The following is a 20,125-nucleotide window of genomic DNA, read 5'->3' as shown; positions in this document are numbered from 1 at the left end:
GACCTGAAGGATGTGCGCAAGGATGAACACGAGATGTCTGTACTTATATGGTTAGAGAGATAACCTAAAAGATAGTACATCACGTCAAGTGAGATTTGCTACAGATTTGCAACAGGAAACTGTGGCAAGACATTGGGGTTGTCGCATTTATCTGAGAGGTATTAACTCACGTCAATGAACGATATAGCCTCTACCAGGCTTCAGAAGCGACTTGAAATAGTAGAAATTGACCAAAGAGACAGGTAACATATCAGGGGATTTAGTCCGCTAAAGAAGTACGCTCAGTAAGGCAATGTTTTTCAGAGAGCACGTGTTATCTGTACTTATATGGCAAGGCAGATAACGTGAGAGATAGTACATCACGTCAAGTAAGATTTGCTACAGATTTGCGACAGGAAACTGTGGCAAGACATTGGGGTTGTCGCATTTATCGAGAAGTATTAACTCACGTCAAGGAACGATCTAGTATCTACCAGGTTTCAGAAGCGACTGGAAAGACTGGCCATTGGCCATATAGACAGATAACATATTAGCGGAGTTGGTCCGCTAAAGGAGTACGCTCAGTACGGCAATGTTCTTCAGAGATAGCCTCTACCAGGCTTCGGGGGCGGCTGGAAAGAGTAGAAATTGGCCAAATAGAGAGATAACATGCCAGGGGAGTTGGTCCGCTAGAGAGTGCAGTTTGCCGAACCCGGGCCGCCTCCCAAAGCCTGGTAGAGGCTATCTCAGAGGTGCAATAGTGTGTAATCCTTTAGCGGACTAACTCCCCTGGCATGTTATCCGTCTATGTGTCCAGTTCCTACTCGTTTAAACCGCTTCTGAAGCCTGGTAGAGGTTAACGAATATTTACTACAATCAGGTAACTGTGGCACGACTTTGCGGTTACACACACCTGTTACATTCAACCACAAATGATGTTTAATTCAGTGTGAAAAAAGAGTGCATGAGTCAAAGTTTCGAAGACAAGAAGTACTGGTTTTGTAGCCCATATAAGGTCATATACATGTACAGTAGTACAATTCCCGGTACCACCCAAAACAGGGGGCGTATAATTATCCCATTAAAGCTATGATTGTGTGCTATTATTGACCAACACTATTAGATGACTGTTTACAAAATGCAAATGTCTGTTCTCCTTTCGTAGCTAGTGGCGCGGCTGACGCCCATATGACTTTTAATAGGAAAGCCTTTTCACCACCACCACCACCATAAATGCAGTTCCCAATGACCAGCCTGGTGGCGCTTTTGTCTTGGCTCTTAGCTGCAGTACCGCACAATGCCGATAGAGGCGTCGCTGCCATGAAACGTATCGTTGGAGTGATCATTTGGCTAGAATCAGACTGTATCCAGACTGTTGTCTTCATAGCCAACACGAGCCAGCTACTCGACTCTAGTGCTAGCACATGTCCTAAACGTATCTGTATCTGTATAGCCGGTATAACCGCCCTTCGGTGTAACACACCAGCTTCTGTATCTGTACAGCCGGTATAACAGCCCTTCGGTGTAACACACCAGATTCTGTATCTGTACAGCCAGTATAACCGCCCTTCGGCGTAACACACCAGCTGCACAGGCACGCGGCGCGGCGGCAGCCAGCTATATGACACCGAACGGCCTGTCACATTCAATCTTTGCACATTTAATTGCATACCGGTATCAAAAGACACTATCGTAGAGTGGAACTCCTTGTCACCAAGCACAGTTAAGGTTACCCCAACTGTGCTTGGTGACAAGGACACTAGGACACTTGGTGACAAAGACACTATCGTAGGACACAAGGACACTTGGTGACAAAGACACTATCGTAGACTGGAACTCCTTGTCACCAAGCACAGTTGAGGTTACCCCAACTGTGCTTGGTGACAAGGACACAAGGACACTTGGTGACAAAAAAACTATCGTAGAGTGGAACTCCATGTCACCAAGCACAATTGGAGTAACCTCAACTGTGCTTGGAGTTCCACTCTACGATAGTGTCTTTTGATATAAAACCACAAATTAAAAATATCATCTATAAATTCTCGGTCTCGGTCCTGTGTGTGTTCTGTGTGACGTGCCCATACGGAGACATCTGTTTATTTTTGTTTACCGATGCAGACACGGGGTTTACTTAGGACAAATAAACAAGGATGTTTACTTAATTCCATATGTCAAAATATTTCGCCTAACCAGATATGAACAAAACGTTACAAGTTTCCAAATGAATAATATGAAATATCAACTAGTTCTTGTCTTTGTTGTTCGGCAGGCTTAAAAAACTATTCCCCAATTTCTTTAAATTTACAGGTATTTAAGTAAGGAATTTGTTTCCTAGGTACACAGAAAGAAGGAAGAATAAACAGTTCTGACCCGTTGTCATGACAGCAATATTTCGGTAGGGTATTCATGATATTTTCTGTCTTAATTTTTGGACACAAAACTGCTTAAACATTTTCGAGAAGTTCAATTAGGACTTGACAGAAAGTTAAGACGCCGTACTGGTATTAAGGTGGCCCTTTGTCAACTTGTATCAGTTCCAGTTGACCGCAGCAGAATGTAACGGATCGCATGCTTTGTTCGGCTGCCTTCTTTCAAGGAATGTTCCCTTGCGGGTTATACCAATGTCGTAAAGTTTTAAGAATACAAAATTGATATCTGATTTAATAATACCACGGTCTTTTCTCACTCTTTGATAAATGCAATTGAACTGTAGTAATAATTTGGAAGTAACCAAAGCTGCATCAGTAGCACATGTACAGATTATATCTTGTATCAGGTTTGTTTATATTTGCCCCATGTTGGAATAATGGAATCGTCCATTTGCAGACGACACAGTGTGAACCTGACAGAAAACTTGTTCCCGCCCAGTGTGGAATGTTCTTTAATCCCCCCCCCCCTCCCAAGATACCTTGTCACAAAAATATTATTTAAAGGATGTCACAAAGCCTTGATGTTAAACAAAACCTACCACAAACACAAAATTTAAGACCCAGTCCTAAGAAAATATGTCGCCGCAAAGTGAGACATTCTTTAATTCGCGGTTTGTGGTCTTACATGTGGGTCTCGCACTTCTCATGTTTTTACACCGCGTTTTACGTTTGCCTCACAAACACAACATTTCCTAACAAAACACGGCAACTAACTTTAAACAATGGCGTTTAGCCAAACTGTTGTTAGTGTGGGTATAGCATTGTCTTAGCGCCCTAGATTGTAAAGGTGTGTGGGGTTAGGGTTAATATTTGACACTGCTTTATATATCCTCCTAGTCGGCCCCTTGGAATGCAAAGAACGCCTGTCCCGCGCTGCCTAGTCAAACAGTAGGTGAACAGGCGGCCGACACACAACATATGTTTCCAATCCACCACCGCTAGCACTCCTAAAGCCTCCAACGTCAAGCGATCGAGGGGGTCCCGGGTTCGATTCCCGTGAACGACATATTTCTCCGTTGCAGTCAAGCCTGTGTGCCTGTGGAAAGGAACCGTGAAACGACAGAGCGGCGAAGATGGGAGGATACGGTACAGCCCTGTCGGTAGTTTGCGTGACCCTGGCCGTCTTAGCTGTGGAGGGAATCGACCTCACGAGAACATGGGTGAGTCGGAACAAAAAAATCGTCTGCGATTCCTTATATAGAAGTGATATTTTAGCTTAGTATCGCATATCATGGTTCAGTTTTACAAAATCGTTTAGATAGTTAGTAGCTCTGTTATTCTTCTGAACTTTACTTCAACGTGTTAAAGACATATTAGATCACAATGGATACTCCTTTCTGTGGTATTCCGAAAACTCACATTATGATCCTGAACATGTTGTGAAAATGCTGAGAAGGAGGCTTACAGATATGCATATACAAACATTTTTTCATACTATGTCAACTGATAGTGGTAAGTTAAGATTTTATGCAAAATGTAAAACTATGTACAACACAGAGCGATATCTTAATCTTGCAGACTTCGAACTGCGCTCAGCCATTAGCAAAATTAGAGTTAGCGCCCATCCTTTGGAGATAGAGAGAGGCCGGTATAGAAGGCTACCTGTATGTGAAAGAATTTGTAAATATTGTAATGCAAAGGCTGTGGAAGACGAAATACACTTTATCTCAAATTGTTCCTTTCATAGCAACGCTCGAAATGAGTTAACTATTCAAACTTCTACAATTTATCCCAATTTTACTAAACTTACAGACCAAGAAAAAACTATTCTTCTTTTAACTTCCCAAAACCCACTAATTTTAGAAAAGGTGGGACATTACGTCTTCCATAGTCTAAAAAAGAGAAGTCAAACCCCTTAGACATAGTTTTAGACATAGCTATAGCTCTAGACAACTACCTTTCATCATGTAGATTTTAGTTATTTTATACTACGTTTCATTGTTCTTTTATGTTTGTCTGCAATTAGCCCCCCGGGCATGAATTTGCAATAAACTTCTCATTCTTCCTTCGACTCTTAGCGGTGTTTTTCCAATGTAGAATGCCTTCCCCGTATATGTTCTTATGTTACAAGGGTTTAAGGACTCGTATCGCCCAAAGCACTGCATACGCCTCATGATTAAAATCCTGACTTAGATAAGATGGGCATTATAGTGTTTCTATTTACAGAAATGATCGTAAGTTCTAGCGCATGACTTAACTTGATTTTGCACACGTACAAATCCCATTTTGGTGGCATGGCATTTATGAGTATCTGAACTTGTTTGAATGTAGCCATCTGACAAATGTGTAGAAGTCTAAACAGTCCTACATGTACCCTCAAGTCGTGCTCTTGTTACTTGACATGTGTTTGTCTTTCAAGCAAGACCTGCAACCCTTAGGGGAGGTTCGTTTTGGTAGTGTTGAAAGCTTCGGCCGAACCCTTTCAATTACAAACCACTCAAGTTTCGGCAGCTTTCCCCGTACGTTTTCTGTGGTATTTTACTGCATGTCTTTGTCTTTGGGGTTAAGGTAGCCAACATCAACTTGCTGATGATTCTGCTACACTGTAGTATTTGGGCTGTAGAAATTTGGACCAGCGCACACCGGGGCATGCCCCTATTTTTTCGAAAGGTGTGGTGGGATCTTTAACGTGCTCGAGGTGTGGCTCTCCTCAAACACGGGACCTCCAGTGTGTGTGCTAGATTGTGAACTATATGAACTGCATGTGTGTTAGATTGTGAACTATATAATATGTATTGCCAGAAGAGTTAGAAGTTGAACAATTTATGGCCGTCGGTCATCCTTGATCCAATGTATACACGACTTGAATGTCTGTTTATAGTAAAACATGTCAGCAGACACTTACATTCAACAGCTGTATACAGATCCTGACTGTACGGTTAAAATATGATAAGTTACAGTAAGGGCAAACAAAAGGGGAAACAAAAATTAGAGCAAAAATTCCGGTGTCAAAAATTCCCAACGACGCTACTTGTCTTTATCAATTAGACTTTATATAAGTTTATCGATAGCATGCTGCTTAATTTATCACACCGACTGTTCTGGCTTTTACTCAACTTAAGTTGTTGAGGGAGAGAGAGGGAACATTTGATATCACAAATAGATGTGTTTTGGTAGCCTCTACCAGGCCTTAGTAGTGGCTGGAAGGAGCAGAAATAAGCCTATAGACAGATAACATGCCAGGAGAGTTGGTCCGCTAAGCAAGTACAGTTTGAGTGGACCAACTCCCCTGGCATGTTATCTGTCTATTTGGCCAATTTCTACTCTTTCCAGCCGCTTCTGAAGCCTGGTAGAGGCAAGTGTTGTGGTGCATTGGTTCGTTCAGTGTCCATAGCATACATAAAGTACAGGTGGATTTTACACGCCCCAGAGCAGGACTAAATGCGGTCGACAAGCCGGAAAATCGCTTGGTTTGAGATCAAAGAGCAAAGGAATCCGGTCAGGCTGGGTTTACAGAGAAATTGAGACCTGGACGAAAGTAGACTGGTTTATTATTAAAATCAAAGACAAGTCACACGGCAGCCAACAGGCTGAATTTACAGACTCGTGTACAAATTGGCAGATCATTATTAATTCGCTTAAAATATCTAAAATCGTTAAAATGACAAAACAGATAAAAGCAAAATTTAGAATGAGGAACATTACTGGGTGTCGCCCCCAGAGGCACCGAACTACAAAAAGTCAATCCGCATGTGCATTGGCGCTCAAACTGTGCATTGGCGCTCAAAGGCGCTCAAACTGTCTACTTCAGAACACGGGTCTGTGAAAACTATACAGCTGCCTTGGAAACGGTCGTGGTTTTCATATCAGGGGCTTTTGGTTATACCGAAGTGATCAACCACAAGTGTTTTCTTTCTGTCATAAGTGTTTGGGTTTTAAAACGTTATTAGCTAAGTGCAGTAAAGAATGCAGTTAAGAATCTAAACTACTAGTAATCCTATAGCTACATTGGATGAATGCACCATATATATACCTTTTTTTAGAAGAGAAATACTTTTCAGGTACAGCTCTAGCTATATATTGTTTTCCCTCTGCCGTTCCTTGTCTCGAAAATTGTTTTTTTACCGCACAAAATGGCCGAAATACCCTTGCAAATCTGGGCCATGTTTTCTCTAGGAAAACAACACAGTTTGCACCTAAACTACTAGTAATCCTATGGCTGTACTGGATGAATGCAGCACACCTTTAAGAAGAGAAATGTTTTAGGTACAGCTCTATCTGGCTATAGTAATGTTATATATATATATTGTCTTCCCTCTGTGGTAGCTTTTTTTTATGATGGCTGAAATACCATCGCAAAACTGGGCCATGTTTTCTCTAGGAAAACAACACAGCTTGCACCCTGGCGACAACTTACACGTACCAGACGTAACTCCGATAATCTTCAAGCAGATCTTTTGGTGGGGGTAAGAAGGTATATCAAATTGGCTAGTCTGTAAACATTTCCCCACCCAAAAAAGGAAAACGATCTTCCACCATCAACCTCTGCTTGGAGAGTAACCTCCGATACCAAATCGCTAATTGAGCCACGGAGATTTTTTCCAAGGTCATCCAACAAAGGGTTTTGATAAATCAGTAGCCACGCCTCGGCTTCCTTATCATATTGCCCTACTTTTTGTCTGCCCGGGTTAGTCAGTATCAGTATTTGCTGACTAAATCAGAGCCTCTTTGAGCGGAGCAAACAGCCGGCTGTGCTGACCAACACACCTGCTGCTCAGATGTCCTTTTGTGTCTCCCGTGAGGCCTTGCGGTAGAACACAACAGGACACGACAGGTGGAGAAGCCATGGGAGGGGGCGTTTTTTTTTGGGGGGGGGCGGGTTTTTTCCTGATCTCAATATTTAGCCTCTACAATGCTTCGGGAGGCGACCGGCCGGAAAGACCAAATAGAGAGATAATATGCCGGGGGAGTTGGCCTGGCAAACTAGTTACTCTCTAGCGGACCCCTAGCATGTTACTCTCTATTTGACCAATGTCTATCTTTCCAGCCGCCTCCCGAAGCCTGGTAGAGGCTACTCAATATTTACAACAGTCAGCTGATAGTGGGGCGAAAATCTGATAATTCACATCGGAAACTACAAGACAAGAAGTTCTTTACAGATAAGAGGCCTAAACTGAGGGATAAAACACGTTTTTCCTGTTAGGTACAGCGATTTGTAGCCTCCATAGCATGCCAAAAACTGGGGATTTGGGGGTCTTCAGGGTCTTTGGGAGCTTTTATGTGCTATTTTCTGATTCCATATAGACAACATAGCCGGCCTGGTTGAATTGCCCCCGTTTAGAACTGGGCTAATCAGAAAACAACCGAAGACCACCAAACCCCCAGTTCTATAAGCCTGCTACGGAGGCTAATCAGAAAACAGCCGAAGACCACCAAACCCCCAGTTCTATAAGCCTGCTACGGAGGCTAATCAGAAACCAGCCGAAGACCACCAAACCCCCAGTTCTATAAGCCTGCCACGGAGGCTAAGCGATTTGGTCCCAACCGTGTTACATCGTTCACACCCCATATATACCTGTAGGCACTGTTGTGTTCTGGCGCGTGGTCTGCTGTTTATCGTTTACATTCTTCCATGTTACGTTTCCCAGCCACTCAGAGACTGTGTCCCACATATTAGGAAAATACTGGTGACAAATGTTGTGTTGTTATGAATGTTAAGTCCTAGTAGAGAGAGTAGGAGGGAGACACACACACACACACACACACCGAGAGAGAGAGAGAGAGAGAGAGAGAGAGAGATTAATACCACCAAGACTCTAAACATACCTAGCACACAACCGAAAATTTTCCACGCACTGCTATTTTGTCTACGTTTGCCCACATGGGTCAATTCTTTGGTTTCATTCCAAAAGTGAGACAAAGTCATCATTCATACATAAAGATAAATCCCATGCTGTCATCGAAGGTATTTGGTAGGGTAGGTTAGTTTTGTTGTGTAGTACTAGTGTTGTTTATTATTGTTAGTCTTATTGTGTATTGTTGTTTAATAGTTGTTGCATAACATCCTTGAGCTACACCCTTCTTAAGCGATCCCCCTCTCTACTTCTCTCTCCGATGATTGGCTTCAAGAAACACAATTGTCTCTCTCTGTCTCTCTCTGACTCTGTCTCCTTCCTTTCTCTCAGTCAGTCTGTGTAGCTGTGTTTTTCTCTCTGTCTCTCTTTGTCTGGCTGACTACCTTTGTCTCTATGACTCTCCTTCTCTCATATAGCTACAAAAATAAGCAGTCACGAATCCCCGACACCCAACCTCCAGTCACTTCTCGCCCCCAGTCAAAGCCGATAAGACGTCGCCCCCGTGTCTCTCCTCGTGCCCTGGGTTTTTATTTCACTCCAATTTCCTTCAGTCCTTTTAAGGCCCGTGCTTCTCACAGAGGTTATACAGTATTTTTATTTGGCATTGCGTTTCATGGCTTAGTTTTGCAAAATTCTTGTGGTATTTCTACGTCTTGTAATAGGCCTTCTGAACAACAAAAAAGTGTTTCAATGTGGTCATCTGACAAAGTTGTAGAAATGTAAACAGTTCTACATGTACCCTCAAGTCGTGCTCTTGTTACTTGACATGTGTTTGTCTTTCAAGCAAGACCAGCAACCCTTAGGGGAGGTTCGTTTTGGTAGTGTTGAAAGCTTCGGCCCAACCCTTTCAATTACAAAGCACTCAAGTTTCATACCCATACTTTTTATTATCGTTTTTTTTTGACTGTGTGTGTTGATTCTTGACAATATAGAATATGTATTGCCGTAAAAGGTAAACAATATGGCTGTCGGTCAACCTTTAATAATTTACCCAGTTTATATACGACTTAAATGTCTGCTTATAGTAAAACAAGTTTCGGAAGGTTCCCCATAAGCTTACTATCGTTTCTTGAACCTGTATCTCTTCTAGAACTTCTAACCCTGGGTTTTTATTTCCCTCCATTCCGTCAGTCCTTTTTTGGCGATCCTCAGTTCATCAGCACAGCTGGCGCCGAGCCTGGTTAGGTCTTTAATTGCACAAAATGACAAACAACATCTGCTGCGGTAGTTACTTTCAGTGGCAGGGTTAGTACTGTAGTACTGGGAGCTTTCTGAGTCTTACTTGGCATCAATAGCATCGACGATGTTAGGACGCGGTCACAATCGTAGCGTATAGGTCGTTGTATGATTTCGATGTCGTAATATTTTGAAGCTGGTTGTGGCAGAACAAAAATGACAAACATAATCTTTAGCTGTCTTTTTATATGACAACATTTTCTAAATTTCGTACAACACATGTAGTACAGTACAACTATCCAAAGGACGCCCTTAGGTTGTAGGCGTGCGACGATCATACGACGAATAAGGCCGTGCTTTTAGCTACTTTCTCCAGATATATACGTAGTTTTATTAAATAGCCCATGCTGTAGCCCGTGTTCTTAGCTACTTCCTCTAAATGCATTATACGTAGTTTTGAATAGCTCATGCAAGGTGGTTTACAATATGGTAAACTCTAGGCACATCGAGAAATTCAAAGAAATGAAAAGAAAGATTTGTTTTTATAAACTGTGAAAAGCGTGGCATAAGGAACAATTTCTCAGAGTATTCCTGAATGTTCTTTTGAAATGTTGTTTACCCATTTCAAGGGCGACTTGACATTTCGAAAGTGGTTTCAAGTTCACGGCGACTTTTGGCACTTCCTAAGAAACTGAATACTTTTCCACGCACAACAAGATAGTCCCAAGTGAAATGTTTGGCGTCTGTTCTGACTCAAGGGTGAAGTTCATGTTCGGCCACCTGTCACTGATGACAGAAGATATATCACTGGATAAGTGGTCTTGCCAAGACTAACAACATTCCTTGGCTGAAAGTCAACGGTACATAACTTTCAACATGGCACTGTATTGTTGCCTTTGTACCTTAGCCAAAACTTTGTGTTTTGGTGACGTTTGTATGTATGTATGTATGTGTGTATGTATGTATGTATGTAAACGTTTCCTCGTAACCTGAGACATAATATAGACCGTTCCCGATCGAACACCACAAGCCCCGCCCCCCGTTCTATTTCGAACATTAAGAGAGTTCGACGTGTTCGATCAGTAACGGCCGACCGTTCGACATGCTCGATCAGGAATAGTCGATCGAACACCATAACTTATGATGTTCGAAATAGAACAAGAAATTCGACGTGTTCGATCAGGAACGGTCGATCGAACACCATAAAATGTTCGAAATAGAATAGGGGTGTTCGACGTGTTCGATCAAGAACGATCGACCGAACACCATAAAATGTTCGAAATAGAACAGGTTGTTCGACGTGTTCGATAAGGAACGGACTCTTGTACTCTTGGGGCTTGAAACTACAAACCAACCGTATAATTTCCTCACGCCTGGAGTTATGACGGCTGTTTCTAATGTAGTAGCCACCGGCTGTTTCTAATAACTACCCTGGGAAAAGCCGACCCTGTCACATGTGGTAAGGCATGGCGGATATTTCCTTCTGTGATCTTGGCGCCCCCAAGGTCAAACGTCAACATTAGAGGTCACAACAGAGATGTTTTCCCGACGGCCCACCGCACAGAAAATTGCGGGAGTCCTTCCTTTTCATAAAGGCTGATTAAAAGGATACAAATAGAAAGTAGCAGGGATTTCGACGGGTTTTACATATGTGTACAGCAATGCAGAATTATGTCAAAACTAATTCACACGAGTGCTTCATATAAGCATCATTTTTTATTCTTTATTCTTTATTCAAGACAGTGGTCAGCATAGCAGCAGTACATAACAACTTAATGACCGCTGAATTGTGCTGACTATTACATAGTAGTACATAAAAATACAACGTAGGTACAAACAAAACATACAAATTCACGACAATGACAATATGTACAACACATGAAAACTAATTCTGCATTTGACTGTTATAAAGTGTGATAGTGTGATGCAGAAATGAATTCTGCAGTCTGGAGGTTCTTGCCATGGGAACCCTGAGTCCTCCCGCGTTCAACACTTGCATCATATAGTTATAAGCATCATATGTTTTTCTATTTTTCAGTCTCAGGGCCGAAGCATGAACAGCGGCCGTGTTGGCAGGGACGTCGCCGTGAGTCGGTCTAAGCGCGCGTACTGGGATGACGTAAGTTTTACCACTTCTCGTGCTATATATATATATATATAGGTATTGGCACTCACGTGACCTATGACGCAGGTGCTCTACGCCATACTGGGTGGTTAGAATATCCATTCCATGCTGGTAACATGTGATAGATAACATGTACTGTATTGCATTGCTCCATAAACTTCTTTTTTCCTTTAAACATTTAGACTACTCACAAAGCAGAGGTTTGGGTTTTGGTCTTTTTTTTATCTGGCTTACTTTTTTGCACTGGTATCTTTTTTTTTACGCCAACCCAAAGACACCAGTGCAAGAAAGAAAGCTCGATAAAAATCCTAAAAAACGCCAGAAAATAAGCCAAAATCCAAACCTATGCCTTGGAGAGCACGTTTAGACCTGTCTACATCACCTTATAAACCAGTCACAATTCCAGTCTTGGTCTGTAACTAAAAGTACCACTAAAAGCGCCACGCGGATGTTTACAACTCGCGTGTGCGTGTTTATACGACGATGCACGAGAGGGCTGTTCGAATTCCATCCCCTGGGTACGAGAGCAGCTGACGCATCCATATCGGAGGGCCTGCATGGGGGGGGGGGAGGGGTAGTGATTACGAATTACGCAAAATTTTCGCCGCCTATTACGAATTACGTTAAAGTCTCAGAGCTGATTACGACTTTACGATTTGCGGCTAATGTCCAATTACGAATTACGTTGATTTTTGCGGAGGCTGCCTACGAATTACGAAGTCTAAAACGGCCTGATTACGCCTTACGAAAAAGGGCATGCAGGCCCTCATATCGTGCGAGCTACCGGCAACAGGCTTATCTCAAGCTGGGGGGCAGGCGGGGCGATCTTATCTGGACATCAACTTCTTGGGAGTTGACATGACATTCTAGGTCATTCTAGTGCGGAGTCACCCGCCCAAAGAAAATGGGTGAACAGGGCCTCAAGGGATGATTCACTAAAAAAAAGAAGAAATTCGCAAACTGAATCTGTACATCATGTAAAGGGACATGTCATGGCCAAGTACTACATAGGTACATGTGCCTTTGGGCTGCAATCTTACCAAAATGTACGCCGTTGGTATCGGTATCATTATCGTCCAGAGATGGGCATGCAAGAAGTTTATGATTGTACAAAAGTACAATCAAACAAGCAAAAACACTTCAAAGTCTAGCCCTGAGAGGTAAGGAATAAAAGAAACTATCTGATCTGTTTACGTCAATCCACAGTTTGATAGTGGCTGTTGTGCTTCTGCTCTCCCCTTACAGTGCAGAAACGACGGGGACTGTCTGGACGGCGGCAGGGAGGACGGCCTGCTGTCCTGCCAGGAGCTCATCTACGACAACGACCTCAAGCGGTGCCAGGTAAAACTGCACCACCTAAGCTTATATTGACCACACACTGACATAAGATTGACTCAGAAATAACAACCGTTACGTTACTTTCAATGTGCAATAAAGGTCATTAAGTGTTCAATAGACCCTTCCTTATCGAACGCATCGAACGTTCGATTTCGAACCCCCCCGTCAAAATTAGCGAAATAGAACGGGGGTTCGATATGTTCGATCCAGATCGTTCTGTACTGAAACCGCTTTTAGTCGAACACGTCGAACACTGGAACCCCCTGTTCTATTTCGAACGCTGACTTGAACGGAGGTGTTCGAAATGGAACAGGGGGTTCGACGTGTTCGATCAAGGACGTTCTATTGATATGCCATCCTTAAATTCTTTCCAGACGAAGACGTGCGAGCGGGACGCCCAGTGCGGGCAGCAGGGGAAGTGCTCCATCGACCCGCTGGACACGATCGGGGGCTGCGCCGTGCGCTGTGACGGCCTGGACGACTGCGACTCCGGCGAGAAATGCCACAAAGAACCCGGAGACACCTACGGAGCCTGTCAGTACATCATCTTATCTAAGGTAGGGCTCAAAAATAGTATTTTTTGTGCCCTAAGGTAGGGCTCAAAAATAGTATTTTTGTGCCCTAGGTAGGGCACAAAAAAAGGTAGGGCTCAAAAATATAGTATAAAATAGCAAGGCACACTGTATACAAACTATGTTTCAGACATATTTCATACTCTCTTATTTCCTTTAGTAAAATATGTCAATCAAACATTGCCCAGAGCGAGCGCTGTAACTGGTGCTGTAGCAGACACTTAGTGGTGTTGGGTTACATTATGTAGCAAGTGGCAGGACAGTTGGAGGGGCTGGTCCAAACTAGCCTGGAGTCCAGCCTTGTTAGCTATAGTCCGCTCCCCAAGATCCGCTAACTCCCGAACCCAGGCTAGGTCCAAGCTAGGCTTTGGTTCGGCTGGATAATTTGAAGGTAACCGTTATGCAGTTGTTTTGAAAATCTTACCTACTATTATCAAATTTTATCCCGTGTTTTTCCAGTGTAACGTGAACTCTGACTGCGCGCAGAACGAGCGATGTGCCCGCCGGGACGGGGAGTCGCGAGGCGCGTGCGGAAGGACCTGCGGACGGCGGTCCGACTGTAACGACGGGGAGGACTGCATCCGGGAGCCCGGGGCCAGGGAGGGCGCCTGCCGCTTCATAGCCAAGAACTAAGGTGAGTAGCCTCTACTATGCTTCAGGGAGGGGCGTGCCGCTTCACAGCCAAGAACTAAAAACGGTGAATAGCCTCTTACAGGCTTCGAATTCAGGGAGGGGCGTACCGCTTCATAGCCAAGAACTGAGAATAAGGTAGGGGAAGTGGTAGCCTCTCTAGGCCTCAGCCCACCATTTCGAGCTCCCATTGAAAAATATGGTAAGCATGTAAGAAATAAGCTGTCGAAAATCACCTACTTGAGGGTTCAACTATTGAAAACTCACATTGACAGGGTAGCTTGACCTGCAAACTGTTCATTTAGCCCAAAGTTCTTATTTTTGTATCGGCACAAACTCATCACAACTCAACTCAACATGGGCCTTCTGCGCCTACCCAAAATGATGATCTTTGTCATTTATAATGGAAAGGAGGTATTATATTAAAGGAGGGTCGACGTTTCAGTAACTTGGTAAAAAAGATTTTTGAAGATTGCGTTCATTTTTATGATAGATGTACCAAAAATACCAAGTCATCTTTATTTTTTTTAATGTGTGTTTTCAGATCGATTATCATCTTGACTGAAAAGGGAAGAAAGAAGAAGAGAGAAAGAAAAGAACGAAGCAACCGGCTACGGCACCAGTCATCTCTTCCATAATGACGCTCGAAGTTCTGTATATAGAACATCTAAGTTATAAATCTATAAAAACTTTGCCAAATTTACAATTCTAATTACGATAGCTGTGCTGATTATTTTTTGCAAAAATTGACATATTGTCACTTATTACCATTTTGACGATGTATACCTCATTTTATCTTTCGTATTTAGGTGTAAGGTTATACTAATTAAAACTTGTTCCAGATATGAAGCAAACTACAATTATGATATACGTGTATTATACATTTATAACCTACTCTTTACTTTATAACTTCGCTGGTGTGTTACGCCGACGGGTGGATATACTGGTTATAGAGATACAGAAATACAGAAACAGAAACTCTTTTTAAAACAAAATTATTCTACATATATATGATGTGATTATAGACCAAAGCGCCGTATTTTTTGCAACGTCGTAACCTTCCTGATATAAAGTTACGGTTTTGACAGGTTTCTTGATTTAACAAAATAGGTTGAAAGGTCGGCAATCCATACTTATGTGGTGTTGTTGTTACCTCAAATAAAATGAAATTATTAAATCAACATTGCACACCTGTTGTTGTACATTTAAGCAGTTTCTTTACGTATTACTGAATAAGCAGCACAGATATATCAATGGAAAAAGAAAGACTCACCTAGCCTGATGAAACTAGATATTAAGGGTGCCAATGGTTCCATGCGCGAGGTCAAGGCCCTTCTTTTGTAAGTCAGTTTTAGTCTTGACTATACTTGATACGTGTCCCGGCGTGTTTTGGTTGTCTTATAGGCCTTCAACTTTGACATTTTACGAAAAAATGCAGCACGTCGCTTGGCCTTTACCTCGCCCGGGGCGGACTCGACCTCAGTGTCTGCACAGGGCCTGAAGGACAAAAAAATTAACTTTTGCAAGGAGGAAAGACCAGATTATATCGTCAACATACCACAGCCGTGTTCTTATTTTTAAAGAAACAACCTTTAGCTTGATGCGAACTTCATGCAAAGTTACTGCGAATCCAATCACATGTATAGAATGTTCACGTGGAATTTCTGTACTTATTTAGGGTAATCCAGCAGAATAACTCGTACATTCAACTGTCAACCGTTCATAAGATATGACGTTGCAGATCATATCTCAACAACACATTTATACATCAACTTATACATAGTTTCGATAAATAGAAATACCAGAGCCCTGGCAACAACTACATGCACTCTTAGGTGAGAAGGTGGGAGGGGGGGTGTGAATCTTTCAAGGACCTCGTCATCAAAACTTGTCAGGCAACTTCTTCAGCTTGACTGCACTAATTCAGGAAACAGCGTCTGAAGTCGACCACTTCATATGTGATCTGTAGCTTACAACAACAAAGGTAAGACAGAAGTTACACACAGTTCTAGCACCAGTGAGACGTTTGTATATGAAGTTTATATGATGACTGTGATATGGTCTTTAAAGTAAGGCAGGTTGTTATACATGTTTCTTGTAATCTTTTACGATCAAAGACTGTGAAGGGTAGACGGTCATTTTTTTTAACAAGGGGAGGGGTTCAAGTAAGCTCTTATGTATTATGTTTACATATCGTACGTACCCAATTCACTAATCAATGCCATAGAATGCCCCAAGGCTATCATTTGTCGATTTGATAAAGGCTTTTGAAATAATTTTTCAGTCTCTGGAAAAGACAAATGCGCAAGGTAAACAAACAGCAAACTAATTACGTTGATTAAATCTCAGGTCTTGTTAGATGCAAGGTTTACTGACAAATATGCTGGTACTTTGTTCATTTTTTGGCAACAGCTGAATATGATGGCGCGGAAGTTGGCGTCTTGTCTGTTGCTATGTGTGTATGTGCTCACTGTGGTCTTCAGTATGGTGTCTGCCCAGTACTGTGCAAGGCGATGCCGTTGTGAAGGTACATTTAATTATTTATTACCTTGGCCACAAGGTTATAGTTTAGGCAGTGTTTGTGTGTTTGTGAGTCAACAAGATAACTTACGAATGGCTGGCAGGATTGGTTTCATATGTCTTGTTAAAAATGTATATTTTAGACTCAAGTGCCCTGGTATTGAAGCACCGAATGGCCTGGAATTTAAAACAAAATCATTCAGCACAACTTTTCTAGTCTGAGTGCCAGCCTTGTTAGCTTTCGTCCGCTCCCCAAGATCTTGGGGAGCGGACGAAAGCTAACAAGGCTGACACCCAGGCTACAACTTTTCACTTATCAATTATATAATCACTTAATATTTTGTCTATCATGATGATAAATAATAAATTAAATTGATCCAAAGGTACCAAGATGGATTGCAGTCACGGGGGCCACCCAGGCTTCCCACCAGAAGAATTGATACCATCCTCGACAGGAACTTTTCTGATGAATGACAATCTGATGACAAGTGTTCCCCCGACGCCTGTACTCCTAAACCTGTTAGAACTAAGCCTCGAAGATAACTCGATCACGACGCTTGAAAGATCTCCCTTCCGTCTGCGTCCAAATCTTCAGATTCTTCGACTTGGAGGGAATAAAATCACCAATGTGGTCAGTGGTGCTTTTGATGGACTAAGCCAACTTCTGAAACTGTATCTGAATCGTAACAACATCGAAACTGTAGAAGCGTTTTCGGGGATTGATAGTCCAAGTAGTTTGGAGATGCTGGACTTACAGGGAAACAAACTTACATCGATAGCGATCAGTATGTTCACTGGTGTCCCATTGCTTACGGAGCTCAACTTATCGTCCAACAACATCTCAACGATTGAAGATGGGAGCTTCAGTGGTCTCAAGAAGTTACGTGTCCTCTATCTGCATTCCAACCAGATCCTTCGGCTGACCAACGAGACATTTATGGGGCTGTCCTCGTTGAAGAGCCTTGTTTTGGCTAACAACAAGATACAGAATCTACCAGATATGGTCTTCAATGGTGCCATAGCGCTGGAGTTTCTGGATCTTGTATCTAACGGAATCTCCAAAATCACACGGAAAACATTCTCTGGATTGTTCAATCTTACGGCACTATCTCTGGATAGTAACAACATCAGCACTGTAGAAGACGGTGCGTTTCGTGATCTGGTCAAACTACACACACTGTCACTGTTCACGAATTCGCTACAGGACATCTCCGCATCCACTTTTATCGGTCTGGCTCCTGACGATAGAACAGACAACACAGGACTGGAGGTGAGCATCGTTCTTTTCTACATGACTTGTTTGGTGTGTTTATGCTACTTCTCCATTGTACAATCACTTCCTCGCCCGTTAGCGGGTACAGTTTGACTTTACTGTAGCAAGAATCAATTTCATCAAATTCTGACAGCGATTGACTTTATGTATAAATCTTAAGCCATCGCAGGCTCTTGTGTTTTACCGCATTTGAATCTCTCTTAACTTAAGGTGTAATATTTAGCACAGAACCCTATGTAGCTAAGTCGTGGGAATCTTAATCTTAGATGGTTTTATTTGAATGACGATTACTATTTAAAGATAAGCAGTACAGATTTAGAAGTAGGATAACAGTTTACATGCGTATTCTGTCCTTATTTAAGGTGCTGTACGTCTCAAGGAATCGCCTCACGGCTGTGAGGAGGGAGGATTTCGCAAGGCTAACAAAACTGTCTTTTTTGACGCTATTCGTAAGTCGCAGGAGTTAACTATTATCCTCTCAAATTCGGAATTTTTCTTTGTTATTTTTTGTTCAAGACGTTCTCAGTTCTTTGTGTTTAGACACTTTAATGCACATAGCCAAAAGACGTTTGGCATAACAACAGCCTTCAATACGCAGTAAGCTTGTCTTTACTGCTTGAATTAAACGTTACAAACTGCATTCATTTAGCTTAACATATGTGCTACAGCATAAATAAAAGGAAAAGTAACAACTTTAACGTTTACTTCATGCACTACTATCGTATACGGCTTGTCCAACGAAGTAAATATTTAATGCTAAGCAATTGTACAGTTGCTTAAGCATTTCAAAAGCTCTATTATGTTTACAACAGGACAATGAAATTACAAGTGAGGGACTAGAAGATGGTTCATTCGCCAATCTCGGCAACCTTGTCTTCTTAAGTCTATATGGCAACCGTCTGACGAACATTTCTGCAGCAACATTTCAAGGTAAACACAGCATACATTTATCCACAGAATACAGTATCCAGTGCAGTTTTTATGTCTATATTCTCGTCATCAAGCTGAAACAACACTGTCCAAATGTATGTCGATATTCATGCAGCAAAAGGACCTGCCTAGACAATAAAGAACTAGTGGGGCTTGTTTCTGCAGTTTTAAATGCCTAAAGTACTGAAATACTGATTCAAATGTGCTAATGTGGGACAGTATGTATCAATATCATACAGAGGGCCTTATTCAGAATATTTCCAGTTTTTCTCCCTAAAATTACATGGGATGTCTTTACTGTACTATTTGTGCTCAGCGGTGATGGTAGCGTTTTAGATGCCACCAGGAATGTGTAGTATGTAATTATGGTATGAAACATAAACTTTGGTAAAACCTTGGTGAAATGCTGTCTACATGGTCATCATATATACACAAGACATACTATCTTCTCCATTGCTAATGTCAAAGCAGATGGGTGTTTGTAATTCATGCAAACTTTTGACAGAAGACAATCCAATAGGCCAGGCAGTATAAAATTTGATACTGTTTTTAGATACTGTCACCCACCCAGCCCCCAAACATCTGATTGGATTGCGTCATTAAATTGACGCAAATGATTTTAATAATTGTAACAAAATCGGGTGTTTTGCAGGCTTGACGGCGTTGCGAACATTGCTACTTGGAGGAAATCAGTTCCAAAGCTTCAACGCGTTTGCTTTCGCCAATCTACCAGCTCTAACAACGCTTTTAATTCCGAGGTACATGTATCATTTAAAACGTTCTGATAATATAATTATTAAGTTTACAAAAAATCATAACACCTTCACGGATTTTGTTTCACTATATCTTCCTAGTTTTAATTCAAACCCAGTAAGTGTTAAATAACTTTATATGATCTGTATTTTATGAATTGTAACATTCATATTCATATTCAAATTCAGCCCACAGACTTGTATGGTAAATACTACAATACATCCAGTTTTCATGCATAGTCATAGTAATTTGTCGATAAACAAATAATACTACAAATTACTTAACACTTCTGTACGTCACACCTTTTACTATGAACAAATATACAGGAAAGAAAAATTAACTACAGTATTGCGTTTTTAACTGCAGGAACCCTTTCAGTAGCGCTTCCTTACATCCTGATGTATTCGGCAACCTAACGGCAGTGCAATATCTGGATATTGCCGGAGTAAAGAGCTTGTCACCGCGTATGAGTTTACAGTTCAAATTATATGCTTGGAATTGTGAAGTCAAATCTATCCATTTATTTATCATCCATCTATCCATCTTATATCCATCGATCTATTTATCTATCTATCTATATCTATCTATACCTATCTCTCTCTCTC

The 20,125-nt window shown here is 41.9% G+C and overlaps 2 protein-coding genes across 3 annotated transcripts in view; both read left to right on the top strand.

Annotated features, from left to right (window-relative positions):
• The first annotated feature begins 3,191 nt into the window (after nucleotides 1–3,191).
• On the top strand, nucleotides 3,192–15,176 carry LOC109468941. 2 transcript variants are annotated; one of them, XM_019767320.1, is made up of 7 exons: nucleotides 3,192–3,568; nucleotides 11,418–11,498; nucleotides 12,750–12,845; nucleotides 13,217–13,399; nucleotides 13,874–14,048; nucleotides 14,101–14,103; nucleotides 14,588–15,176. In XM_019767320.1, the coding sequence occupies exons 1-5, from the start codon at nucleotides 3,482–3,484 to the stop codon at nucleotides 14,045–14,047; spliced, it is 621 nt and encodes a 206-aa protein (XP_019622879.1). In that variant the 5' UTR covers nucleotides 3,192–3,481; the 3' UTR covers nucleotide 14,048; nucleotides 14,101–14,103; nucleotides 14,588–15,176. The 2 variants fall into 2 exon arrangements, 1 of the variants encoding a protein (XP_019622879.1); XR_002140157.1 differs by lacking the exons at nucleotides 3,192–3,568; nucleotides 11,418–11,498; nucleotides 14,101–14,103 and adding an exon at nucleotides 14,177–14,182 and having other exon boundaries at nucleotides 12,748–12,845; nucleotides 14,589–15,176.
• A 1,779-nt stretch (nucleotides 15,177–16,955) lies between these two features.
• LOC109468488 (insulin-like growth factor-binding protein complex acid labile subunit) overlaps nucleotides 16,956–20,125 on the top strand; it is a 5,475-nt gene continuing 2,305 nt past the window's right edge. The window contains exons 1-5 of the mRNA XM_019766732.1: nucleotides 16,956–17,834; nucleotides 18,200–18,286; nucleotides 18,650–18,767; nucleotides 19,420–19,525; nucleotides 19,887–19,984. Of these exons, the coding sequence (XP_019622291.1) occupies nucleotides 16,956–17,834; nucleotides 18,200–18,286; nucleotides 18,650–18,767; nucleotides 19,420–19,525; nucleotides 19,887–19,984 (1,288 nt within the window). The remainder of the gene's footprint in view (nucleotides 17,835–18,199; nucleotides 18,287–18,649; nucleotides 18,768–19,419; nucleotides 19,526–19,886; nucleotides 19,985–20,125) is intronic.

Source organism: Branchiostoma belcheri, unplaced genomic scaffold, assembly GCF_001625305.1.
Source record: "Branchiostoma belcheri isolate BF01 breed outbred unplaced genomic scaffold, Haploidv18h27 scaffold2, whole genome shotgun sequence".
Lineage (NCBI taxonomy): Eukaryota > Metazoa > Chordata > Leptocardii > Amphioxiformes > Branchiostomatidae > Branchiostoma > Branchiostoma belcheri.
This window is presented reverse-complemented; position numbering and strand designations above follow the sequence as displayed.